The 26,213-nt window shown below is 31.4% G+C and overlaps 1 protein-coding gene across 30 annotated transcripts in view; it reads left to right on the forward strand.

Annotated features, from left to right (window-relative positions):
• Positions 1-26,213, forward strand: part of LOC106868432 (uncharacterized) — a 266,695-nt gene that overhangs the window by 187,819 nt on the left and 52,663 nt on the right. For 16 of the 30 annotated variants that reach the window (XM_089360655.1, XM_089360688.1, XM_089360725.1 and 13 more), the window contains 3 exons: positions 3,035-3,058; positions 7,925-8,171; positions 23,588-24,026. In XM_089360655.1, the coding sequence (XP_089216781.1) occupies positions 3,035-3,058; positions 7,925-8,171; positions 23,588-24,026 (710 nt within the window). The remainder of the gene's footprint in view (positions 1-3,034; positions 3,059-7,924; positions 8,172-23,587; positions 24,027-26,213) is intronic. The other 14 variants (XM_089360711.1, XM_089360751.1, XM_089360664.1 and 11 more) reach the window with 1 other exon arrangement.

A 26,213-nucleotide genomic window follows, 5' to 3' on the forward strand; every position in this document is an offset into this window, starting at 1 on the left:
ATATATATATATATATATATATATATATCATCGTCATCATCATTTAACGTCTGTTGTCCATGCTGGCATGGGTTGGATGGTTTGACCAGGGCTGGCAAGCTGGAAGGCTGCACCAGACTCCAGGCTGATTTAGCATGTTTTCTATGGCTGGATGCCTTTCATAATGCCAACCACTCCAAGAGTGTAATGGGAGTTTTTAGGTGCCACTGGCACGGGTGCCATTTGCATGACACCAGTATCTGCCATGCAAAGATGTAAAATAGCTGATGTAAAATTCCAGTGTATGCATCTTGTACTAGAAACATTAGTATTATTGATTATTTGTATTATGCTAGAAATTATTTAATTAAAAAAAAAATGTTTTTGTTTGTGTGAGTCAAGGCTGTGGGCAATTTGAGGTATTATGATAGCCTCTTTATAGTAGAAATGAAACAGTTATCTTTGAAGGCTTCCTGCTGGATAGGAGGCCACTTCATTGCAAGGTTATCTCCAATTGTTGGTACCCATGTTTTGCTGAGTGGACTAAAGCAGTGGGACAGGAAGTGCCTTTCTCAAAGACACAATGCACATTTTGTTCTGGGAATAGAATGTACAATCTTATGATCATGAGCCAACATGCCAACAACTGGGCCATGCTTCCTATATTTAGCATTAATTTAGTTTATGTGAAATTTTTGTTCCTTGGAATGTGCAGAAACATTTGACTTGAAGATATTGGTGTAAAATATGAAACATATTATTTTCTAAACAATATTGTCATAGAAAGTTTTAAAAAAACATGTGGGAAAAAGCTAAAATGATATATGAACATGATCAAATTTCATCTTCTGTTTTAAATTTTGTATACTTACGTTTCTTCTAAAATCACTAAGTGTGATGTATTTCATTAGGTGCTAACTGATAAAAAGCTTCTCATTAATGCCTGTCAAACTCCCCAATTTTTTTTTAATGTAACAGCAGTTTTGGGATTATTTTATACTGAACAAAGATTATGCAGATAAAGAATATCATTTGCTATTGAGTCCTTATTACACATTAGAAAATTGGTTTTATTGGAAAAAATAAATCATCATCATCATCGTTCAACATCTGCTTTCCATGCTAGCATGGGTTGGATGATTTGACTGAGGACTGGTGAACCAGATGGCTACACCAGGCTCCAATCTGATTTGGCAGAGTTTCTACAGCTGGATGCCCTTCCTAACGCCAACCACTCCGAGAGTGTAGTGGGTGCTTTTACGTGCCACCGGCACGAAGGCCAGTCAGGAGGTACTGGCAATGGCCACACTCGAAATGGTGTATTTTACATGCCACCTGCACAGGAACCAGTCCAGCGGTACTGGCAACGAACTCGCTCGAATGTCTTTTCGCGTGCCCAAGTGCCAGGAAGGCGATATTGGTAATGATCATGCTCAAATGGTGCTATTTACGTGCCACCAGCATGGAAGCCAGACAGCTGGTGCTCTGGCAACGATCACGCTCGGACGGTGCCCCTAGTGATCTACTGGTACAGGTGCCATCATGATTGAAAACCAATAATATATACGTAGTAAATGATTGAGCACAGGTTTATTGAGTAACTGTATGTTCTTAAGAAATTAGTAACTAATATAAAACCATTTCACATTTATTAGATGAAGAAATGAAAGTTAATTTTATTTAGAAATCAAATATTATTTTTCTAGACTTTTTAACTGTTCTTATAAAAATAACTGATTAGTATAACTATCTTAACTAATGCTTTGCTTTCACAATATTCCTGTTTTCTTTGCTTCAACTACTTGATAAATCAAAGATTATGTCTTTAATTAAATTTATTCTTGAGATGTATAAACTTATATTTTTATTTTAGTTTATTTAATTTACATTTAATCATAATCAGTTATTAGACTGTGTAATGTGAAGACAGCTGATTCTGAATATCTGGCTTGTACTTTAAATTACAAGCTGTTGAGAGACAGGAATACATTCCAGTTGGCTGCTATGCAAATTAAGAAATTTGAAACTCAGCAGAAGATATAACTTATGTATGAGCTTTTAGGTTATAGTCTGAAAGTTTTTAGGTACAATTTGAAAATGATATTATGTAGAAGAATCAGCTGCCTAGTACCAGGCAAATTATTATTATCTAGTGTAATAAAATTTAAATACTCTCTGAGAGGATAGGGTGAAAGACTGATAGTTAATAAAATTAGCATTTTGAGTTGGTCTGTGAAACTTATGCATACTTTTTCTTAGATGACTAATAAATTCATACAAGGGTAGTGTTATAGCAATAGAAAAACTATCTAATTGCAACATTTTGTAATGGATATAAACAATTAAAAATGGATTGAAAGTATTCTAGCAAAAAAAAAAAAAAACCCAATTCAGTTAAATTATGCAAATATAAAGATTTGCAAAACACATCCTTCCTGAAGTCTGGAGAAATAGATACAAAAAAGTAATTAATAATAAAATATTCTGAATTCGAATATATAATGCCAAATGTGGTATTTATATATAGTTCAGTTGAGATGCAGATAGAACAAAATCTATGAAGATTGTTTGTGAACAATTTGTTTGAAAATTTCCAAATAGAAGCAAACTTGAGGAAGAGGCAAGTGTATTTGAGACTTGAAACTACTAAAATAATTCTATCAGGGTTTTACTCAAAGATTACTGTGAGTTCAATGTATATTTTTGTATGAAGGTGCCACAAGACATTTCAATGAAATTATTTTGGGCATATATCTCTAAATATTGTATGAACATCTCAAATCAATAAAGATTTTAGAGAATATTATTAATTATTGTTTTATTTTCCTGTATATCAGTTACTAAATAAACATATGAATTATATATTTGATAAGGATTTTTCAGTGCAAAGCTTCAAGATTTGAACAGAAAAATTCTAACCATCACTATAACTCTGGCTGCCTCACTATAACTTTTGAAATCACAATTTAACATCAATAACAATTTTCTTTGCTTTTACTCTCTCTCTTTTGCTGTTTGGATATGATCATGCACCACTGCATTTTTCCATTTCCAGGCTCAAAAAAATAGGGTTTCTCAGGTAACTGCTTTCTCTATTCACAGGCATGCATAAAGCTCATGACCTATTTCACTAATTTTAGCTAGCACTGGATGCATGTTTGTGCTTAGTTTATGTACTTCTGTAATGATGGAATGTATTTGACATTACTGTAAGGAATAACATCTTCAATCAACTCAAATCATGTGATTTATAAGTAAGTTTAATTTGAAGGTTCATTACACACATTTCTTCCAATGACTTCAAATAGAATTGGAATTATAAACTTATATTGCCTTGAATACATTAAATTGTTTCTAAACTGGAACACCAATGATGTAAAAGTTTTTATATGATGCCTGTAAACAATTATTGTTTTTGTTTTTCTTTCAACCTGTAAAACAGAGGTGTACAGATATTTAACAGTACTATATATTTACATGTTATACACATATGGCTGAAATATAACCCTTTATTAATAGCTTCAATAATGTCATACACATCTCTCACATTATTACTATCATCATTATCAGCATCATCAAAATCTTGTGATTCATTTAACATCTGTTTGTTCATATCTCTGTGAGTTAGGTTACACCTATCCTATTATGTTAATAATGTGAACTACAAAAGTGGGGTTGGTTGCTATTTTCAGTTTGATTGATTGAAGCCATGCCCTAAAGTGTAGGGAAGTACTTGTAGCGGAGTTTTAGATGATTGTTTTTGCACTTAGTACAGTAACCACTTATCTACTATGCCTTTATACAATTCTACAAAATGAAAACAAACAACGAAATACTTAGTAAATAAAAGAAGTATTTGTAAGAAAGAAATAATTATGTTTAGAAGATACGTATGCCAATTGAGAAAGGCTGTTGACAATGCTTCAAATAATATCTTCAGGAGAGTTCAGGTTGACTGACACATTCCTTTAGTTATTAGAAAATGAAAAATAAAAAGGGGGAATTTTAACTTTGATAGGAAAAAAAAATTTGAACAATTTTTAATTAATATGTTGGAAAACAATGTTAATGTATCTTAGTAAAAAGGTCATTTGAATTTGCAGAGGTGTATAAATTATTTGGGTGAGAAGAGTCTATGCATTATGAAAGGGTATTTAGTGAAGAATAATTATATTTAGTAAAATATTACTACTAAGGGGAATTAGTGAAAGCATGTCTGTTTAATCATGAGCAGATGAACATTGAGAAGATAACAACTGAAGAGACAGAGAGCTGCACCATCATGTGGCTTGTACTGATTTATGGCTGTGTAAACTGGAGCAATATAAAATGAAGTGCTTTGCTCAAGGACATGATGCACCATGGAGAGGAACTAAACGCACAATCTTATAATCACAAGCTCAATAATCTAACCACTAGGCTATGCACATCCACTTCAATTCCATAAATCGAAGAGAGCTTAAAATTAATTTAATATAACCACCTTGATTCTTTTGTCATATTGAGTGTAAAATGTGTGTATGTGTGTGTGTGTTTATGTAAAATTTCAGCTTTTAGTTCAAATATATATATTGAGATATGCATATGTGTATATATTTGTATATCAGAGTTATGTTGAAAGTAACAATATGGAAGACAAAGTGAGAACAAAGTGTAATTATCAGTTTGACATTGAATGAGAGGTAATGAAAATGTGCCATTTATGTTTTGAGCTTAAGCTGTTCAGAAAGTTTGATAGAAGGATAAATGTGGAGATAGGAAAAAGAAATGCAAGTAACTGAGAAGTATATGTTAATTTGTGTCAGGTCATGCTGAAAATAGTGGATGTTGAGTAACAAGAAGTGAAGAAGAAGAAAGGTACTATCATATGAACAAGAGCTACTGGGGTGGTTATTGTTAGTCAGTGTGCAAATTATGTATGCATGTGTCAGTGTTAGTGTGCACATTGGGAACTTAATATATATATATATGGACTAGTATGTATGGCTAATGATTGAGTTGAAAAGTGTGTTTTGATGAATGACTTTGATTTGTTTGATGTATGTGCATGTATTTTTTTGTTATACGTGTGCTGTGTGCATTGCGAAATTAATATTATGGAGTAGTATATGGATAGAGATTGCTTTGAAAGTTGTGCTTGCTGTGAGAGTGACTTTGTCTTGTTTAATGTATGTGTGTAGGTTACTGCGTTGTATAAGTTGCTTGAAACTATGTATGAATATGTCTATTGTGTTTGTATGCATCTAATCTGTGTGTGTGTGTGCATGCCTGTATGATTGGCTTTATGGGTTGTATGTATGTGTGTGTATGTGATTCACTTTAGGGGTTGTGTGTATGTGTATGATTGGCCTTTTGGGTGTGTTTTTGCAGTAGTTGTGAAAGTGATATGACCAGTTTATGTCTCATTCTGGGTATTATTGCTATGAGTATGTATGTGTGTGTGTGTGTGTGTATGCATGCATGTATGTATGTATGTATATAGACATACATACACACATACACAGACTGCTTAAAATGCTCCTTTTCTGAGCATTTTAAGCAATAAATAAAGTTGGTAGAGAAATGTAGATGCAAGAGTTGGTTATGTTGAAATAATTGTAGTTGAGTTCAGAAGTTCAATAAATAAGATGATATGTGAAGAAGGCTGTGTCAAATTTAATTCACAAAATATTGTTCTTTCTCTTACTCACTTTATAAAAATCATTCACTTTTATTCCCTGTGTGAAACCCTAAGTTATCTTGTTTAGTTTTATTTCAAAACAGTAGCATGTGTCTATGTTCTACTCATAGGCAAAATAGTTTCAGATCACATAAAATTTATATCATTCCAATACATGAAAATGCATGTTATTCTGATTGCTGACACTTCAATAAATTTCAAACACTAACATCAAAAATATGGTTTCACTTTCACATCCTGATTTCCATTTTAATCAGTTATCATGTTGTTTGCATTTAATTTTTATGCAATTTATAATAAAATGATTTATTATTTTGCTAAGATGCATTTCATTTTTAAATGTCAAATTTAAAATGTTGGGATTCGAATATAAGATGACACTGAAGCAGCTGTTATGAGTTTTAATAGGGTCTTTTGAAAATTTTTTGTATTTTAAGAAAGCAAGTATATTAGTATATTATTAAAAATTTCTTATATTTAATATATTTTGTACAAACTAAAAAAAAAAAAAGAACTTTTTCAAATGAAGATAGGATCAGTATTGAAAAATGTTGAATGAATTGTCGATGCAATCTTTTTCAAAATCTTCTTACTTGTAGAATATTTTTTTACAACAATTGAAATTTTCATTAACATTTTATATTTCTGGAACAAAATTTTAATAGACATACTCATTTCCTTAAGTCTTGATGTAGTGGTCATTTAACAACAAAATTAATTGAAAATAAAAGAAAGTAATTGTTTTAAGCAATATAAATATGAAAGTAAATGACTACCTCAGGATTTAAAGTGAGCAGTAGTAAGAATTCTAGCTTGCATGCAATATTGTTCCACGTCCTTTTGTATTATAATTTTCATGCATCAACAATAACAAAGAAGTATCTCTGTATATCATGCTATAATTTAGTAAAACTATATGCTACAGTAAAAGAGTATGTTGTGAGTTAATCTTCAACAAGCAATGTAAACAGCATGATTATGATATGTGTGTCAAACTGGTATTTACTCTTCAAATGCAGAAAGTTATACAGCTTTACTTTTTGATCAACAAAGTTTGTTGCTAAGGTCACTTGCAAATTAAAGTAGTAATATTAACCGGAAGGAGAGCAGAAAATCTTTGTTTAATTTTGACAGTCATTAATTTACAAAATTGTTTTTTCTTAAATGTCTTATGTATAACTATATAAATAATAACTTAATTGGGTCAGTTTTAGTATAAACTGTTACTTGTATAATGTCTATGTCAACATTGAAATAACCTATTGCTATGAAATGTGATAAATGAAAGAAGATTTACAGTCTAGAAGGAACTGATTTATATAATTTCATTTTATATTTGAATTTGAGGGCTTCTTAAAATGATATTTTAATGCTAATGTTTGCATTTGAATTTTGGGTATCACATTTATAATAAACTACAATGAACTAGTTAAAATTTATTCATATCTTAATCTTTCATATAAAAATCACTTATTAAGTCAAAACCTAAGCAAATTATATGAAGTCATCCTTTACTATATTCTTCAAATAATTTTCACCATCAACTTCTAACAATCAAAAGTTAAGTCATTCTCATTGTCAGCATCTTAACATTTATTTTTCCAAGCTGGCATGGATTGGACAGGTTTGTTATATACATATATCACAATGCCATTTATTGCAATTTCTTAATGTCATGACTGGCCTTGTTTTCCAACTCTAAGTATTTAAATGAACTTTATGGATATTCCCAATATTATCTCAAGTAATATGGTTTATTATAAGAATTAAGTAACTAAGTTTAAATAATATCTTAGACTAAGGAATGTTTTTTGTATAATTCACTAAACGTTTAACCAATGTTATTTATGTGCTGTAATTTAATAAAATTAAAAATAAACAAACATGGTTTGAATTTTTCAGGGATATTGTAGTCTCTGTTCTTTAGTAAACTATGATGACATTATATTTATACTGCTAATATCTATAGCATTAATTAAATTTGCTAAATTAAAATTTAGTTTTAACTTTTTTTTACAGTTTATTTGATAATTTTTATTTTCAGCTACTAATAGTTGACATAAACTAAAATATTCTAACACTTGGAATATACTGAAGAAATATTACATGGATGAAATAAAATGCTTGTTTATTTTTATTTCATGTTTAACTAAACTTAATTTTGAGTGTTTTTTTATATTCCTTGCATTAAATAGTTGTGTAAATTAATATATTGTTAATAAAAAGTAATAAATTTTATTTGTTATTTCTATTTTTCCATTTTAGCCTGTTACTTCTGAAGAAATGGAGAGTGTGTTTCGTATTTCTCCTTTGGCAATGAGCCTTGTAAAACCACCAGATCCAGAAATTTTGAAAGGATTGCCATTAAATGCTCAAAGAGAGCTCATTGCCCAGCATGCAGAAGCTTGTTTATCTCAACAAGGGTCCAGAGCAAACTCACGTCCAGGATCACAAGCTGGTTCCCGAAGAGGATCTCTTGAAGAACATGAGCAAAGTAAACTAGAAACAAATGGTATTGTATTAATGAAAAATTTATTCTTTCTAAACTTATATTTCAGTTTACAAAATTGAATACATTATATAGTAATGAGATGAGGTGAATTTTGTAAAATCTAGAGTTGTTGCCTTTCATATAAAGGACTCTGCTTGAAAGGTTAAAATTCATTTCTTCTCATGGCACACAAATTTATACAAATTTGCTGACTTTATTGACTGATTTTTATTGCTGCAAAACCATCAATTTTTTTTTCTTTTTTGTTCAGTCTGCTGTATTTTTTGTTTTATACCTTCACTCTAATCTTTAAATATTTATTTCATTAATTATCTCTGGATTGAAAGTTAAATGATCAATATCTGTAAAAATTGGGTTACTTTAAACACTTTCTATATAAACTTAAGTGTCTTATTTTCTATTTTTACTCTCTTGCACAATAGCTCTATTTAAGACCTTGGTTATGGTTATTTAGCTAGTTAGCCTAATTATAGTCAGATATCAACTGATTTGGTAGGCCTTAGATAATTCTTTAAGTTTTATTTACTTGCAAAAATATACCTAACAATAAGTGTATGTGTGTGTGTGTGTGTGTGTGTGTGTGTGTGTGTGTGTGTGTGTGTATATATATATATATATATATATATATATATATATATATATATATATATATATATATATATATGTGCCCTCAATAGATCTTATGTAAAAAATACACTGTATTGTTATTTACTTCTATTTTCTATAACAATCAATATCAGTACAAGCAATATTCTTTTTTATATTGCTTCTTTCTACTTTAGCCCACCTTTCTCCTTTCTGCTGTCGTGTATTCTATAGTTCAGTGTTATAATTCATTATTATAATATTCATTAGAAAACATAATTTGCCAGACAAAATTTAGTTAAGTCAATTGCATAATCACCTCAGAGATTGACACAGTAGCTTAGACCAAATGACCCAAATGAAAGGCAAGGTTTTTCTTACTAATTTCTGATTTTCACACTTCAAGGCAAATTGTAATGGATTATTAAGTTTTAGTGAAGAAAGTTTTAGAAATGACTTTCTATCTTCACAGCTTATTTGTATTCAATAATGTGTGAAATTATTTAACACTGTGACTAACAAAAATATTCAGTTACCTTTATATTCAGTCCAATTTTTTTGAGCAATTCTTTTCAAATCTGTCTTTCTTGCTTTGCTCTGAAGAAGCAAAGTTGACTCAGACTCAGAATTGCGAAAGTAATAAGAGAGAGTGAGAGAGAGAGAGAGAGTGAGAGAGAGAGAGAGAGAGAGAGAGAGAGAGTGAGAGAGAGAGAGTGTGAGAGAGAGAGAGAGTGTGTACATGCATATGCATGGTTAGTCTAATGTAACTAATTGTTATAGCTTGATACTAGTAGGGTAAATATGTGGGGCAACAGTCTAGAAGGTAGAACTAGGCAAAGTGTTTAAAGTATTACCAAAAAGGAATGGCAAGATGAAGTGAATGTTAATGTTGGTGCAATAGAAAACAAGAACATTCAAAACAGTAGAGGCCATTCTAGAAATAGTAGAAACAGAAATTTATCAGTATGCTAAAGAGTTTGCAATAAATTTGACAGTGTTGTCGGTATGTAATCTCATATTATGATTACAGATATATCATTGTCCAATATGTTGGACAGTGTTGTTGTTGATGGTCAACTCCGATCAAGCAGACCAATGATGAAAAGTGCTTCCTTGTGAACAATTTTTAATATTGTAGGGTATGATTTAAAGGAGATTTGGTTACTGTTTCTTGCTAGTCAAGTGACTATTTAGAAGAACTCCCCCTCCCTTGTGTCATATAAGAGCATGAGTAGTACACCATGGTGCAACATAAATCAACCTCATAAGAATTAAAAGTTTAACTGTTTTGTATCTGTAAAGGTGCTTGGTGTTGGTTCAGCTATCTTGAAGACAAGACCTGATGATTTCTCATATTTACTAACAATTGATTGGATGTTCTTATGGAGGAGAGAATTAGTGCAGTTGTACTGAGCATGTATAGGAATTTTAAAGTATTTTTTAGTGACTTCATAAACAGAGTAATGATCTTTTGTAAAGATGAGTAATGGTTGTTTTATTTTGCTATGTCTTGCCAGATTATAGAAATTTTATTGTTTAACCATCAGTGTTGAATGTATAGGCTGTGTGAATATTATTTGTGATTGCATAGAGTGAGAATATGAAAAATAATGTAGCAAAGGTTTGATGTTAGAGACACTGACGATGTGATTATGAATGTAGAAGAACAAGGAAAAAATATCTTTCTAGCTGGGAAAGCCATGTATCTCTTCTTCAATACGACACCTATTCCTGTTTCTCTATTATACTTTCATCTCCCTCAATGCTATACCCCCACCCCCACTCATTTGAGACGTCCTATCTTGTGAGTTACTCGGTGACCTCACGAGTGCTAGTATCATGAGAAAGTACCCAATACACTGTAATGTGGTTGGCATCAGGAAGGGCAACCACCTGTAGAAACCATGCTAAAGCAGACATTGGATCTCTGTACAGCCCTCTGGCTCGTTAGTCTCTGTCAAACTGTCCAACTCATGCCGACTTGGAAAATGAACATTAAACAATGATGATTTTTGTAGCTGATGAGTTTTCTGCAAGAACATTGCAAATTTGCATGATGAGGTCAGATTCTAGTTTCTAGTTTATGAATTTAGATGGACATTTATCATAGTTGTACTTACAGTATGCTTTTATCTGAAGCACCAAAGGGAAACTTTCACATGTTATAGAATTTATTCATACACTGTTCTTTCACACTGTTAGTATACATTTTGTGGGAGGCTGGTTAATATGTTTTGCTAAAGTGTAGGATACTGAGAAATATGTCAAGGAGAATTGTTTCTGTAGAAAGTTTGATAGTCTCTAAACATTTAGCATTAAAAAGTGATAATTATAAACACATGTCTGCATGAGTTAACTATATTTACTTATTAGAGCAAGGGTTCCCAACCTGCACTGCTCACAACCCCTGGAGCTATGAGATGGCATTTCAAGAGTGTGACAGAGAGAAAGTATATACTTTGTTAAAATTGTTTTTTTTTAATAAGATTGAACTAAATTCTAAAAATAACTTCATTCTATTAAACACACAAACTTTATTATTCTACTCATGTAGTTTTAACCCTTAAGAGATTATGATTAAAGAACTATGTCTTAATTCCATTTACAGCAACATATGTGTGAATCTAGATTTAGTTCTCTTTTGTCAATCAAGACTAAAATCTATCTATGAATTGGTTAAATCCATAGGCCGATTGCAATTAGCAAGAAAATTCCAGATTTTGATTAGTAATGAATGAAAAACAGGAACAAAGAAGTCATTGAATTCTGTGTTCACAATTTTGTTTGATCTCACTGTTAATTTTTTTAGTCACTCAGTTTACATTTGCATTTTATGCACTTTGTCAAAAGCTTGTTATTTTGAGTTCAGTTTATTCACACACAGTATTGTGTGTGGTTCAAAACAGAGATTAGTTATCAGAAAATTGACTTTTTTACCTTTAAATATGATATTGATTTTGTATGGGATGTGAAAATTGATCTGACATTTCCTATCAGTGTGGGGTGTTGGGGCATAGAAAAAGTTGGGAATAACTGTAATAGAGTATCCACCAAAAAAAAAAAAAAAATCAAGGTTGAATTCTGAAAGTAAATCTTTATTGAATATTAGTGAATATTATCTTTCACTCCACACATCATTATATCATTTATTTTGTAAGCTTTGATACTTATGTATTGAGGAGGTGTGGCTTTGTGCCAGTTGAGATATCTTCTATCTTTTACTTGTTTCTGTCATTAGACTGTGGGCATGCTGTGGTGCCACCTTGAAGGACTTTTGTTGAATGAATTGACCCCAGTACTTCTTATTTTTTTATGCCTGGTACTTATTCTATCAGTTTCTTTCACCAAATTGCTAAGTTATGAGGACATAAATACACCAACAGTGGGGGTAGGAGACAAACACAAACTTGAAGACATACATACATATACAACAGTCTTCTTTAAGTTTTCATCTACCAAATCTACTTACAAAGCTTTGGTAAATTTGAGACTGTAGTAGAAGACACTTGCCCAAGGTGCTATGCGGTGGGACTGAACCTGGAACCATGTGGTTGGGAAGCAACCTTCTAACCACACAGCCTTGCCTGCACACACACACACACACACACACACACACACACACACACACACACATCTGAAGCTATAAATATTTGTCGTATAATGCTGACTTAATTTCTGATTAACTTTATAACCTCTATGGTACTAGCTGAAATCTATTTGTCATTATATTCATATTAATTAGTTTAATTATCCAAGTTTAATTACAGTACCTTTACAAAGAATAAACTATATGCAACTTTCAGATAATCTGGAGATTAATATTTTTGGAATATTGTAGTTAGATTTATTAACATATGCCTATATTAGTAATTAGATTAAGATTATTATTGTAATCTTTGCATAAGATTATTATTGCAACCTTTGCTGTTGGTAAAAATTTAATTAGAACTAATTTTCAACTTGCGTTATATTACTTTAATTTATTAATAATTATAACATGTTCATGTTTAGTACAGCTTTTTAAAACAAAAAAATTAAATAAATTGCTTCTCATCTTATGTAATATTCTACTTAATAATATAAAATGTAAATTGACTTTTAAGGATTGTTTATTAAAATGTATTTTAAGTATCTCAACGGTATTATTTCAAACTTCCAGTCCAGGAAAATTACTATTCTACAAATAGTTTTTGAAAAGAGACATATCATTTAACTGCGACTGCTCTTGCATTAAATCTCACTGTCAAAGTTTTCTCCACTGACTGTCCATTTACTGCTTAAATTTCGTTGTTTTAGTCACTTCTTTATCTATATGCTTATGTTTCACTCTCTGAAAGCAGGGTGTAATGTTGGTAGCAGTAGCAGGAAGTTTGCTTTACTTGCCTGACAGTAAACTGTAGGACATTTCATAGTTATGCTATCAGTCATACTACTTAGAAGGAAATAGCTGCCTTTCACAAACTACCATATTTTAAGAGGCTTATTTTTTTTATTCAGTTTCTCTTTGTATAAAAAGGGAACCTGTGGAATTTAGAGGTAAGTTAGACATGGATGTTTATAACTTTTCTTTAATGTTGCATAACTGAATAAAGATAGTACATGTTACTATTGGTATTTATATATGCATACAGTTAAAAAAAAAAAAAACTTTTTAAAATGATATTTGTCAGTTCATCTCATTGATAGCAAACTGTTGATTAATAATATTTATTTTAAATAGTTTGCAGCATATGTACAGTATGTTTCAGTACTATATATTATATTTGTAGGGCATTAACAAAAGAAAACACTTATAAATTGCTTCCCCTCCCCAAATGAAACAAAAAAAAATAGTTGACAATAGCTGAAGGGAAAGTAGTTTATCTTTGATTCAAATATCTGTGGCGTATACACTCTCAGTGGTTGGCTGATTACTTTCAATTTCCAGTATGACTATAGTCCCGCTGCTGATAAATTTATTGTTATAAATCTCATTCAATTAAGTTTTACAAGTTGTATCTTTCTTTTTGTTTTCTTTCTTTTCTTTTTTCGTTTGTTAATTTGAATTGAATTATCATTTTACTTCTCAAGTAAATTAGCAGTCTCTGGTTTTATATGTAATTTTTACAAATCTTAAAATTTGTAAAGCACCGTATCTGTAAATATCCTGTAAAAAGTATATATATTAATTGCTATGGTAGAAAAGAATAAAAATAATTTTCTTGATTTAATATAATGTTTACATTCTTATCAAATTGTGTTCCAAAAATCATGACTGGAGAGTGAATATTTAAAAACATCTACTTGCTTTCGTATTTTAATTTTCATACATATGAAATTAAACTGTCATCTTTTTTCTCATCATCATTACCATCAACACTGTGGTGGTGGTCATCATCATCATCATCACGGTGGTGGTGAATATGATGATGCTGATGATATTTGCTTTCCATGTAGACATGTGTGGGACATGCCATTGTGGATTGAGGATTATGTCTTACTCAAAAATGTTTTTAGAATGGCTTCTATTGACTGGATGCCCTTCCTAGTACCAACTGATTTACAGAATGCTGTGAACAGACATCAGTTACAATTCTAAACTTAGACAACTCTTATTATGTTACCATTAGTATTTTTTTTTTTTTGCAAGTGGTTAGAATGACATTGCACACGTGTGTGCACGCATACACACACACACATTTTATTGATAATTCTCATTAGAGTCAGTTAATTAATACTTCGTTCCCTGGGTAATCTACTTAATGATGGCAGTGGCTTTGGTTAAGACAAAGTTGCTAAAGTAAAATAGGTGTGCAAGATCAAGGAGCAGTTGCTTTTACTAACAGTCTCCTCATGGTAGAGTAGATTGTTTTCCTTGTGTGGCATAATACTTCCATGAAACAATAATTGCAATAATATCAACGTATTTCTTGTACATTATCCATGAAATGCTTGAAGTATCATGCTTATTCATTTTTCTGTACAGAATTACCAAATGGAAAGTTAAATTTTTCATATTTTTCCTTCATCATATAATGTATAACGGTATGAGAATTAGTAATTATAAAAGGTGTAAGCATGATTGAGTTGTTAAGAAATTTGCTTCCCAACCATGTAGTTGTGGGTTTGGTCCCACTGCAGGACACCTTATGCAGGCTGACCAAAGCCTTGTGAATGGATTTGGTTGATGGGAACTAGGAGAGGTCTATGTGTTTGTTTACATATACTCTGAATATCATAAACTACATGCAGTAAAGCTTTTGTCATTTTTCCTACCAACAAATTGTCTGCTGACATGGGAAATAAAAAATCCTTTATTTGAAAAACAGGTAAGGACAGCCAACTGTCAGGAAGGGTATCCGACTGTATAACAATGCCTCAATTATACATTTGTCTAATTCATGCTAGCATTGAATAAACATATGTGAAAATGAATGAACAAATGAATGAAAAAACAAATGAATGAAAATATCTTTTGCTTTTAATATATATATATATATATATATATATATATATATATATATATATATATATACACACATATATGTATGTATATATGTATCGGATAGATAGATAGATATACACACATATGGATAATATTTAATTGATCGAGCCTGGTGCAGCCTCTGGCTCACCAGTCTTCAGTCAAATCGTCCAATCCATGCCAGCATGGAAAGCGGACGTTAAACGATGATGATGATGAAATCTCATTACTCACCTTGCTTTATAAACAATGAAAAATGTCAGCATTATTGTAAGGAGGTGACTTAAGGTTATTTTAATTATTCTTCACAATTCTTTCACCTAGGAATTTTAATTATTTTGCACAATTCTTTCTCCGAGGAATTTTGGTCCTCACAGTGACTGTCATATTTTTAGGGTTCTAAACTCGAGTGTAGGGTATGGATATGGTTAAAGTGTAATAATGTATAGTGTAATGTGCAAAAGGTCTGCCGTTGTCATTTACACACTGTTTCTTCTTGCTATTAACCTGAAACCATCCTGTGAGTTTCTTTGTGTTGTTGTTCTACCATTACTCTGAAATGTTTGTGTCCATTCTGACATAGCAATGCTCTGTCTCCATAGAAAGTGACCTCCTCATGGTAAACAAGAACTATTAATTTATCATTTTGCATTCCAATTCTAAATTTTTCATGTTCAATTTGCTGCTCCATTACACTAATTACTAATAAATAGTGAGTGTAAACTATTTTCTGTATAAATATCTAAAAGCAGATAAATTTCATAATTTAGATCTAGTTATCGTAAGTAACTTTTTCTAAGCATGTAAATTTTTAAAGATACATAAAGAATGTTAAAAAAAAGAGCTATATGTCAATTTATTAAATTGATAAATTAACTAGGATGAGATAATTACAAAATCATATGTTTTGTTTCCTTATTTATCTCTATTCTGAAATGTTGTTACCATTATTTAGACTCGTAGAATGTTTTCCTGATCTTAGAATGTTTAATTCTTTTGAACCAACTTGCCTGAGACTGTCTTTAGTTATCTGATACAAAGCCACCAGTTTTAAACTGTTCATCTGCTTGAGATTGTTTCCTGTAATAGTGGGTATTTATCTTCTGTTATTTATCATTAGCTTTTTATTATTATTTTTTTGTCTGATCAACACCTGCAAAGTGGATCTAAGAAGCAGCCCAAACCACTTGTAGCTTTGTAAACATTTACCTTGACTATTGAAAGTTTCCTATGCAATAAACTGTATTGATTTTTCATATATTACTATAGTAAAGTAAGTTGCATTAAATGGTCATCATCATTATAATTCTCCTTCTCCTCCTCCTCACCACCACCACCTCTTCTACTGTTATTGCCATTCGTGTTTTTCTCTGCTTGCTTGAGTTGAACAGATCTTCTCTGCTCATTTTCACCTATTATTCTATCTCTGAAGCCAGCATGCTGAGATCTGACCTTACCATTTCTTTTCATGTCTTCTTAGACATGTACTCTTTTCATCCTGTGCTCATTGTCCCCTCACATTATGCATTCATGTCAAAAGTCATCAATTATCTTAAAAGCTCATTCACTCTCTTGGTTCTCATATGCTTCACCTTTTAAACTAGTTAACATTCAGTAGACCATTCTTACCTCATTTCCCACTAACCTCTATTTTCCCACATTTAATAGCTATGTCTCATTATCATGCAACATCATGCTTCATACAGTCTGTTATTTGCACTAAAAGAGAAACCTTTTGTTGTCAGTAAAGGCAACTGCTCCTTGATCTTGAACACCTATTTTACTTTAGCAACTTTGTTTTAACTAGAGCCACTTCCATCATTAAGTAGATTACCCAGGGAATGAAGTACTAATTAACTGACTCTAATGAGAATTATCAATTAAATATAAAAAATAAAATCCTCAGATATTATAAAACAGCATCCATTAGATTTCTATATTTCTGAGATGAAGTTTTGTATTTGTCGTTAAAATGCATTATTCTATTATCAATGTCATCTTTTTATTTACACTATCCTTTGGTCAGTACATTCTCTGGACATCTTCAGATTTAAAGTCAAAAGCCAGCAGTCCCTTTTTAAATTACAAGTATCAACCGCCACTCAGTAGAATCAATAACAGATTTGTAAACTGCTTTAAACAGCAGGCAAATCCAACAGCATCAGTGATGATTCTTATAAACAAGAACTTTGCTATCGAATGAATATATTCCTGAGGCACAAATATCTAGCACATTGTTTAATGATTGCATTCATTACAAACATGATTCAAAAGCAAAATTCTAATTCCTTGGTGTCACTTTGTTACTGGTTGGGAAGACACACAGAATCATCTGTGGTTAATAGCTAGCCAAGAAGTGACTGGAATAAAAGTAATTTATTCCTCTCACTTCTTGATTTTATATCAATGTTTGTGGAAGAGTGAAAAAATAACTTGTTAGGATTTAATTTAAAGAACATTAGAAAGTTGTGATCAAAGGGAAAATAACAACATTGTAACTAGTTGAATATATATGTTGAACACATATGGAACAAAACTGAATGTTACATTCTATATGGAATGTGATTTCATTTACAAAGTACCTTAGTAGACACAAAAAAAAGTTATGGTGACAAAATATATCAAATTTATAGTTTGATCTATAGGCATATTTCACCCTTTAATGAAACTTTTGACTTATTTCTATTCATAGAGTATAAAATTGTTGAAAGTCTAATGTTTATTAGATATGTGCATATAAAAAAATGTATAGATAGATATACATTTGGATAATATTTAATTGATCGAGCCTGGTGCAGCCTCTGGCTCACCAGTCTTCAGTCAAATCGTCCAATCCATGCCAGCATGGAAAGCGGACGTTAAACGATGATGATGATAGAACTAGAAAATGATCTGACAGTACACCCATAAAAATACAGTTTAAATAAAGCAAAAACAAAAAAAAAACATCTCCAAATGACTAATATCATTATATAACATATAGTGTAATATGTTGTTTTTATATGTGTTCAGGAATTTTTCAATGTACATTTTCCAACTCTGCAAAGAATGCCCAGTCTTCATGAAGCCGTTTAACCATAATAAGCTTATGTGTGTTGTTCCAGAATCAGTTGATAGAAATAATTACTCTTATGCTTTTGTAGCATAGAAGAATTTATCAATTAGGAGTTGCTCATAAGAGGAAGTATATGGTGTGTTGTTAAATGCAATATCAGTATATGAATCGTCAGTATATGAAAGAAATCTATTTTGTTATAGATCTTGTAGTAAAAACGGTAAGGTTTTGTTTTGGCTATTATTAAATATTAGTGATTTCTTGATTCCTATTATTGATGATGAAAGTTGTTGCAACTGCTAATTAATGTTTCAAAATGCTGCCATGTAATGTTTAGCTATACAGAGTTTAGTGCAATAGTTCAAGTATGTTTCATCCACTTTGCTGTCGGGCTAATGTGGTGTGGCAAAAAATTCATTGGTGATTGCAATGGTGGTGGGCAAAGTGACTTGGCTAGTGTATAGTAGTTTCAAAGCTTTAAAATGTTGTTAACCTTGGAGTTTAGGCAAGAAAAGAAAACCAATTTTATAGTTCTTTTGGTGTTTGCTGAACTTGATTAGTATGAACAATAAGTTTAGTGTTGTGGTGAATTAATAATGTTCTGGAATGTTTTCAGTGTGTTTGTGGTTCCGGGACTGTGTTGTTTGCATTAGAGCACATTGTTAGATTTTGAATTTAAGTTCTTTTGCTTTGTTGCATATGTGATCAAGTGTCATAGTGCACAGTTTAATTATACCTTCTTATTACAATGCAAAGAGCAATCCTTTGAATGGTTCTTTATTTGATGTCATTTGTAGCAAAGATGTGTACTCAAACAAAACTGATAAGCTATCCTCATACTTTCCTTATCTGGGCTATTACTCTTTTACTGAATGACTGAATGAATAAATCTTTATGGGATGTTTCATAAGTTTTGTATTAAGGTTATGTCCTTTGTATATTGTGTGAATGACTTTGAAGTGCAGTGAGGGACACCTAAAATCTTGATATCTTCTGTGTGCAAATGAAAGATACATGTTATAAAGTAACGATGAGTTTAATTGGTGTGACTGTTAATGTATATGCTTTAGTTTTTATTTAGTATAACTGAAATTGGTGTACTGGTATATATAGTATAAAAGGAAAAAATGTGATAAGGAAGTTGTAAGCATGTTGTGTGCACATTTTGAGTTGGGATGCCATGCATATAGAGAATATAAACATTTTTAAAAATTAGACTTAAGGGAGATATTTTATTAAATACTAAACATAATCGCTAAAAGGTAGTTGACTAGGTATCTGTTTATCTTGCCTTTTAGAGATGTTCAAAATATATTTTGATGAATAATTTGTGGGGAATATAATTAACAGTTTTACTAATTTTAACCCTTTAGCATTCAGATTACTCCATCAAATGTATTTCTTAGTTATTCACATTGTCTTGAATTAACCATGCATTGTCTTGTAGCTTTGAGATTTTGATGAAGTGATTGCTGTTTTTTTTTAGAATTACATTGTACGCTAGGTACAAGAGACCAGATTTGGCTAGTTTGAACATATAACAGGTTGAATATTTGGGCTGGATATGGCTGGTTTAAAAGCTAAAGAGTTAACTGTGGTCATAATAGGATATTCTATGTTAACGCTATTTAATAATGCTGAAAAGTTTAGAAGTGGTGTAATATTTATTTGAAGAGGTCAAAATGGTTATGTGAGGAATCTTTATTTTCAAGATGGGATGGAGTGTAGAAGAGTGTCATTAATTTGCAGAAGTTTTCATCTGGTTTACCTAGTTTCTAAAGTATCTCTAATTGACAATGTTCATGGTTTTTGTTGAATATATTTTGTTATATGTGATCAAGTGTCATAGTGTGAAATTTGATTATACATGTCTACAATGATTCTCATGACTTTTGAAGTGTTTTTACTGTATGTATGTTTTTACTATATGTAGTTTTATTATTTCTCTTTATGTAAAAAGAAGGATATTAGTTTAAGTTTTACATGAAAGATGCATATACAACATTTTTATAATTCCACCCTTTTTATGTGGTTTTTGGTGACTGATTTTTATAGAAATTTTTATCTGATTGCTGGATGCAAATCAACTGTAGGTATTTTTTTATGCTACTTATTGTTTTGTATTGTGTTTTACTTATGGTTTTGTAGTGCAGAATAGATATGAAGGATTTTTAACACTTTGTTAATTGTCTGTTATATTTTTGTTCACTGTTAAATATTTTTCGTGTGTCTGCTGTGTATGTGGTATTAGAACATATTGTACAAGATCTTTTCCAGTTACTAGTAGTTTCAGTGGTATGGTTGGTGTCTTGATGTGCATTTTGTTTCTTAGATATTTCTGTAGTTATTTTGTTGGGTAAGCACACTAGTACATAAGTTGGTGGCATGGGTTTTTTTTTTTAAGGTCAGTGGAAGTAGTTTTGGCCTCTTTTTAAATCTAGTTCTTATGAAGCTTTTGTATATTTTACAAGAACTGTCAGTAGGGTAGTTGATGATGTTATGAGTTTTCAATGATTCTTGTGCACAGAATATTAGATAACTAGATATAGCTTTTAATCTCCTTGATGTGTTCTTTATTTCCAAACTTGATTTCTTCATTAATATTTCTAACATTTCATTACTATATTATTGTTATGTCCTAATTACATACACCATATTATTATCTACAGACTTTGCACAACCTGATATATCAACTTGTTAGCCTGACCTTTTCTAACTATATCCTGATTATCTATAGCAGCAAATTACTTGTCTCACCCCACCCAAGCAGCCTAAAATATCATATGCATCATTGTTATAATGCTCCACTGAATCTCTAAGTTCATAGACCATTAAACACATGTTGCAGTTATGTCTGTAAAAGAGAATGCACTCATCACTTCCAAATTGTAATAAAAAAAAAGTTGTTTTTTTCTGTTTTCCCTATTTTTGCTAATCTGTCAACAAAACCTAGCTATCAAATCTAGTCATACTAGTTACTCAATTTGTTTGCAATTCAATCTTCAATCTCTCAAATAAATCTATCAGTTACTCCTCCCTTTTTCTATCTTAGTAATATTCCACATTCTCTGACAACAGACAAGCCATTGCTTTCAAACATCCTTCATATGATATCTTTCAAACATTTCAAAACATGTGTTTAGAAAACAAAAAGTAACAGACCTCTAATGAAGCAGGTGTAGACATGGTTATGTGGTTACAAAGTTTACTTCTCAACCTCATGCTTTCAGGTTCCATCTTAGTGTTTGGTACCCTGGTCTTCTACAATAGCCTTGAGTTGACATGCATGTGAGTCAAATTTGGTTGACAGAAATTGTATTGAATCCTGTTTTGTGTGTATAAAAATATGTGTGTATGTGTGTGTGGATATTTGTCTTCTATCTCTTCAGATGAGACCTTATAAGCAACAAGCATATTTATGCCTCCTTATGTTGCATAACTTGGTAGTTGCATCAGTTTTGATGTATGAAGACAGTAGAATCAAAAAATATCTTACTTGACAAACAAGTGTTGGCAACAGGAAGGGCTTCTGGCTAAAAAATGATGATGGTAGTGGCAGTAGTACTGCTACTGCTACCATTGTGGCTGCTGCTATCATAGTTATAAATTTGTACAACATGAAACAATTTTCTATCCTTGATAGCTACTGATATAGCTTTGCAAAACAAGTTCACTGTCATCTTTTACACAAATGGTTCTTAGGAAGATGATTTCTTATATAAATTAATGATGAATTTATGTTTAAAGCAGTTTTTTTTTTTTATGCTGTTGTGTTACCTTTCTTATATAAATTAATGATGAATTTATGTTTAAAGCAGTTTTTTTTTTAATGCTGTTGTGTTACATTTTTATATCAGTTGAGGTCTTTCAGTAGCTATTAACTTTAAAATTAAGCTTATATTCTTGTTTGAATTTATATTAAATATGAACTAAGATAGAAGAATATCAAAATAGCTGATACTTCCAAACCATTTCTCTTTGATTTCTTTTTTTTGTGTATCAACATACATGCATATTTAGCATAAATGAAATCAATAGAAAATCTTTCTGTTGGGCTTATGGATAATTCTTTTAAGTGCTTTTATTGTTAAACTTTACTGTCAATAATTTAGTATTAATCATACTTAGTGATATACTAGAAAGGACTGTCTTTATCTCTTTTTTTTTTTTTTTAGTTTATTGTATGAAAATTTCAACAAAAGTGAGATAAATCAATATTGTTTATATAAAAATTAACTAAAGCTTGTTACATTCTTTTAGACCTTGAAAAATATATTATTAATTGGCAGTAGACATTTTTAAAGCACAGTACTATCACAAACATGATGTTATTATAGTTTAAATATATCTTGTATGTAAGAAAAGAGCAGATAAAAGTTTCATGTTAAATAGACACTCCAACTGATATGCAAACAATGCAACTATAAGAGTTAGAGTACAACTGATAATATTAATATGAGGATATATAACTTAGAACATTAAGTGTGTTAGCTATTTTGATATTTATGACAGTATGAGAAGCCATTATCCAAGGACATAAAATACTGTCTGATCTTTCACCGTAAGAAGTAAATAAGTTCTGTTATTCAAGTCACCTAAACTTTGATTGGAGAACTACAAACAGCAAAACTGGCAAGTGATTAAGTGCTTAAGGAACTACTGGCTTTACAGAAGCAAAAGAAATTTTAGTCTTTCTTCCTCCAAAATAAGTTTGGCTATGTGATGCAAGTTCTTATTATAAGTGTTATGAAGTTTAAGCGTAATGAAATGTTGGCATTAAGTGTAATAAAGAACAAGTTGAGCAGTGAAACAGTGAACCATCAGCAATTGGAAATGATCTTTTAGATCAGAATGTAAGGAAATACTGTATTTTAACATGTATAAGGAACCCTTTTTTGTCAAAAATTAGGTTAAAAAAATATGAGAGTTTCTTATACATGGATAGAATTATAATCCCTTATGAAACTTTTTTTTCCAAATTTTAAGCCCAAAAATTAGGGGGTTCCTTACACATGAGGGTTCCTTATACATGTTAAAATACGGTACACTGTTTTGTAGATCCAACTGAATCATGCCATTATAAGTTACACATTTGAAACAAATAATACTATGTTAAGTTATATATCATACAGATTGCCATGATCTATTCAAGAATCAGTATTCATTGTTATTGCTTTTAATATTCTTGTTTAAAAGTATTTTAAGGCTGTTTAAAATATTTTCTTTTGTTTACAGATACAAAAAATAAACTTATAAATATATATTCTTTTTGTAAATGTTTAATATATTTATTTTTATTGCTTTCTCTTTCAGAAATTCTCAGAATGGCTGATATCGAAAATACACAAACAGTTGATTCAAATAAACAATTTAATAAAGAAGTATTGATCAAAAGCAGTATAGAAACAGAAAATATAAGTGTCTTAAAGTCAAAAGAAATAAAGTATCAGGAGACACATAAAAAACTTAATACTGACTCTGGAAGTGTTCAAACAACATCAGTCACAAGTACAAAAATGAAAGAACAACGAAGTATACTTATAAAAGACCAGAATGGAGATCAGCCTCGAGGAATTTTGAAGAAAGACAGTAGCTTTGATTATAAAACAGAAGATATTAAGCCAAATTTAGACAGTTCAGATAAAGAAAACTCAACACCAGTTCTTAAAAAACAACCAATGTCAACTAAAGTAGTATCTAGATCTTTATCTTATGAAGAATCAAAAGCAAATGAAAACCAGTCTTTAGAATGGTAAGAGATGATTATTATTAATAGTAATAACATTGTGGAAATATTAATCACTAACCTTGTTAAAATTTTAGAAATGAAAACATTTATTTACCTGTATATTTTTTATTAACCAGTGGAGTGACAGGATTTGTAGCTTAACAGTCTTTAGTTATGTCACTTTACATTCTGAGTTCAAATCTTTCTAAGGTTTGCTTGTGCCTTTCAACCATCAGAGGATGAAAGTATAAATAACAATTAATAATAATAATAATAATAATAATAATAATATTAACTAGCTGGACCCTTGAAAAATTCACAGAAAATATTTTAAAAAATGTAAGCATCTGTAAATTGTGTGCTGGTGCCATGGTAAAAACCAATAACTATAAAAGCCAACCAAAATATCTCAGTTACACAAACATAAACAGAATTACTATTTAGCCTTAAAATACATTGTATGTATTCAAAGAACCTTCTTGGTTTAGTGATATCGGAAGTTCTTCTGAAGCACCGCCCTTTAGTTGAAGAAATCGAACCTGGACTTATTTCCTGTAAGCATGGTGCTTATTCTATCAGTCTTTTCTGCCGAACAGCTAAGTTATGGGGATGCAAACACACCAACATTGGTTGTCAAACAGTAGTGGTGGTGGAACAAACACACACACACACACATAAAAATATTATATATATATATATGTATATATGATGGGCTTCTTTCAGTTTCCATCTACCAAATTCACTCACAAGGCTTTGGTCGGCCTGAGGCTATAGTAGAAGACATTTTATAAAGTATAGAGTTGAATTTCATGTAGCCACCTGTTGGCAACTTTTCTTCCCTGCCCATTTTGTAGTGGGTGTTACCCACTTTTCTGGGCTCTTTTCACAGCTATACCCTGTTCAAAATTTGCATTAGTTTTTTTGTATGAAAAAAGGTAGGGAGGGGGGTTTGTTTGTAGTTTGTTGAGAAAATGTTAAACATGCCTGAAAAAAACATTGTCTTTCCCCCCAACTAAAAGACAGGAAGAACTATGAAAGAAAGCGAATAAGTACTGGGGGTGGGGGAAAGAAGAGAGAAATAACAGTCGATCATTCTAGAACTCCCAGAATAAAAACGTAAACACCTGAAAGACTTTCCCTCTATTCGTTACTAAATGTCTTTCCTTCTTCTTCATTGTTAAAAGTAAAGAAGCTAGAAAAGATCAATTGTATTTCAGTCTAATTGTCATTGTAAATGACTGAGGCTTTCCTTTCTCTGTCTCTATCACTTCACTCCTTTTCTCTATGGTTAAAAGAGTGAAGGTGCGTGGCTCAGTGGTTAGGGGTATTCAGCCCATGATCGTAAAGTCATGAGTATGATTCCCAGCGGCGCACTGTGCAAGGTACTCTACTTCACCTTGCTGCAGTCCACTCAGCTGGCAAAAATGTTGTAGCTGTAATTCAAAGGGACCAGCCTTGTCACATTCTGTGTGAGGCTGAATCTCCCTGAGAACTGCCTTATGGTATGCATGTCTGTGGAGTACTCAACCACTTGCACATTAATTTTATGAGCAGACTGTTCATTGATCAGATAAACAGGAACCTTGTTGTTGTAACTGATGGAGTGCCATTTTTAGAAAAGAGTGAAAGAAAAAGAGATGTTCCATATCGTATGGCAAAAATGTCATGTTTTTAGAATAAGCAGATGAAATAATTGCTATTCCGTCATGCATTTGCCCTCGATTCACACTCAGTTTGATAACAACAGCCTGCACATTGATGTTTATCTGGGCGCTTGGCCTCCAGATCTGCGAGACCCAGAAATGTTGCTGTTAGGACCGGATTAACTCCCATAATGAGCCTAATGACTAAAAAGATTTTCCTGCCCCTATATAAGATCATTTTTCATTTTCTTCCAACCACTTGAAGGTTTATCTTGCTCCAGTCCACTCAGCTGGTCAAAATGAGTTGTAGCTGTAATTCAAAGGGGCCAGCCTTGTCATATTCTGTGTGAGGCTGAATCTCCCTGAGATTCAAGTAAATCGACCCCAGGACTTATTCTTTGGAAGCCTAGTACTTATTCTATCGGTCTCTTTTGCTGAACCGCTAAGTTACGGGGACGTAAACTGCCACCATCGGTTGTCAAGCGATGTTGGGGGGGGGGAGACAAACACAGACACACAAACATATACACACACATACATATATATATACATATATACGACGGGCATC

The sequence above is a fragment of the Octopus bimaculoides genome, chromosome 1 (assembly GCF_046866305.1).
Source record: "Octopus bimaculoides isolate indiv1 chromosome 1, ASM4686630v1, whole genome shotgun sequence".
Classification (NCBI taxonomy): Eukaryota; Metazoa; Mollusca; class Cephalopoda; order Octopoda; family Octopodidae; genus Octopus; species Octopus bimaculoides.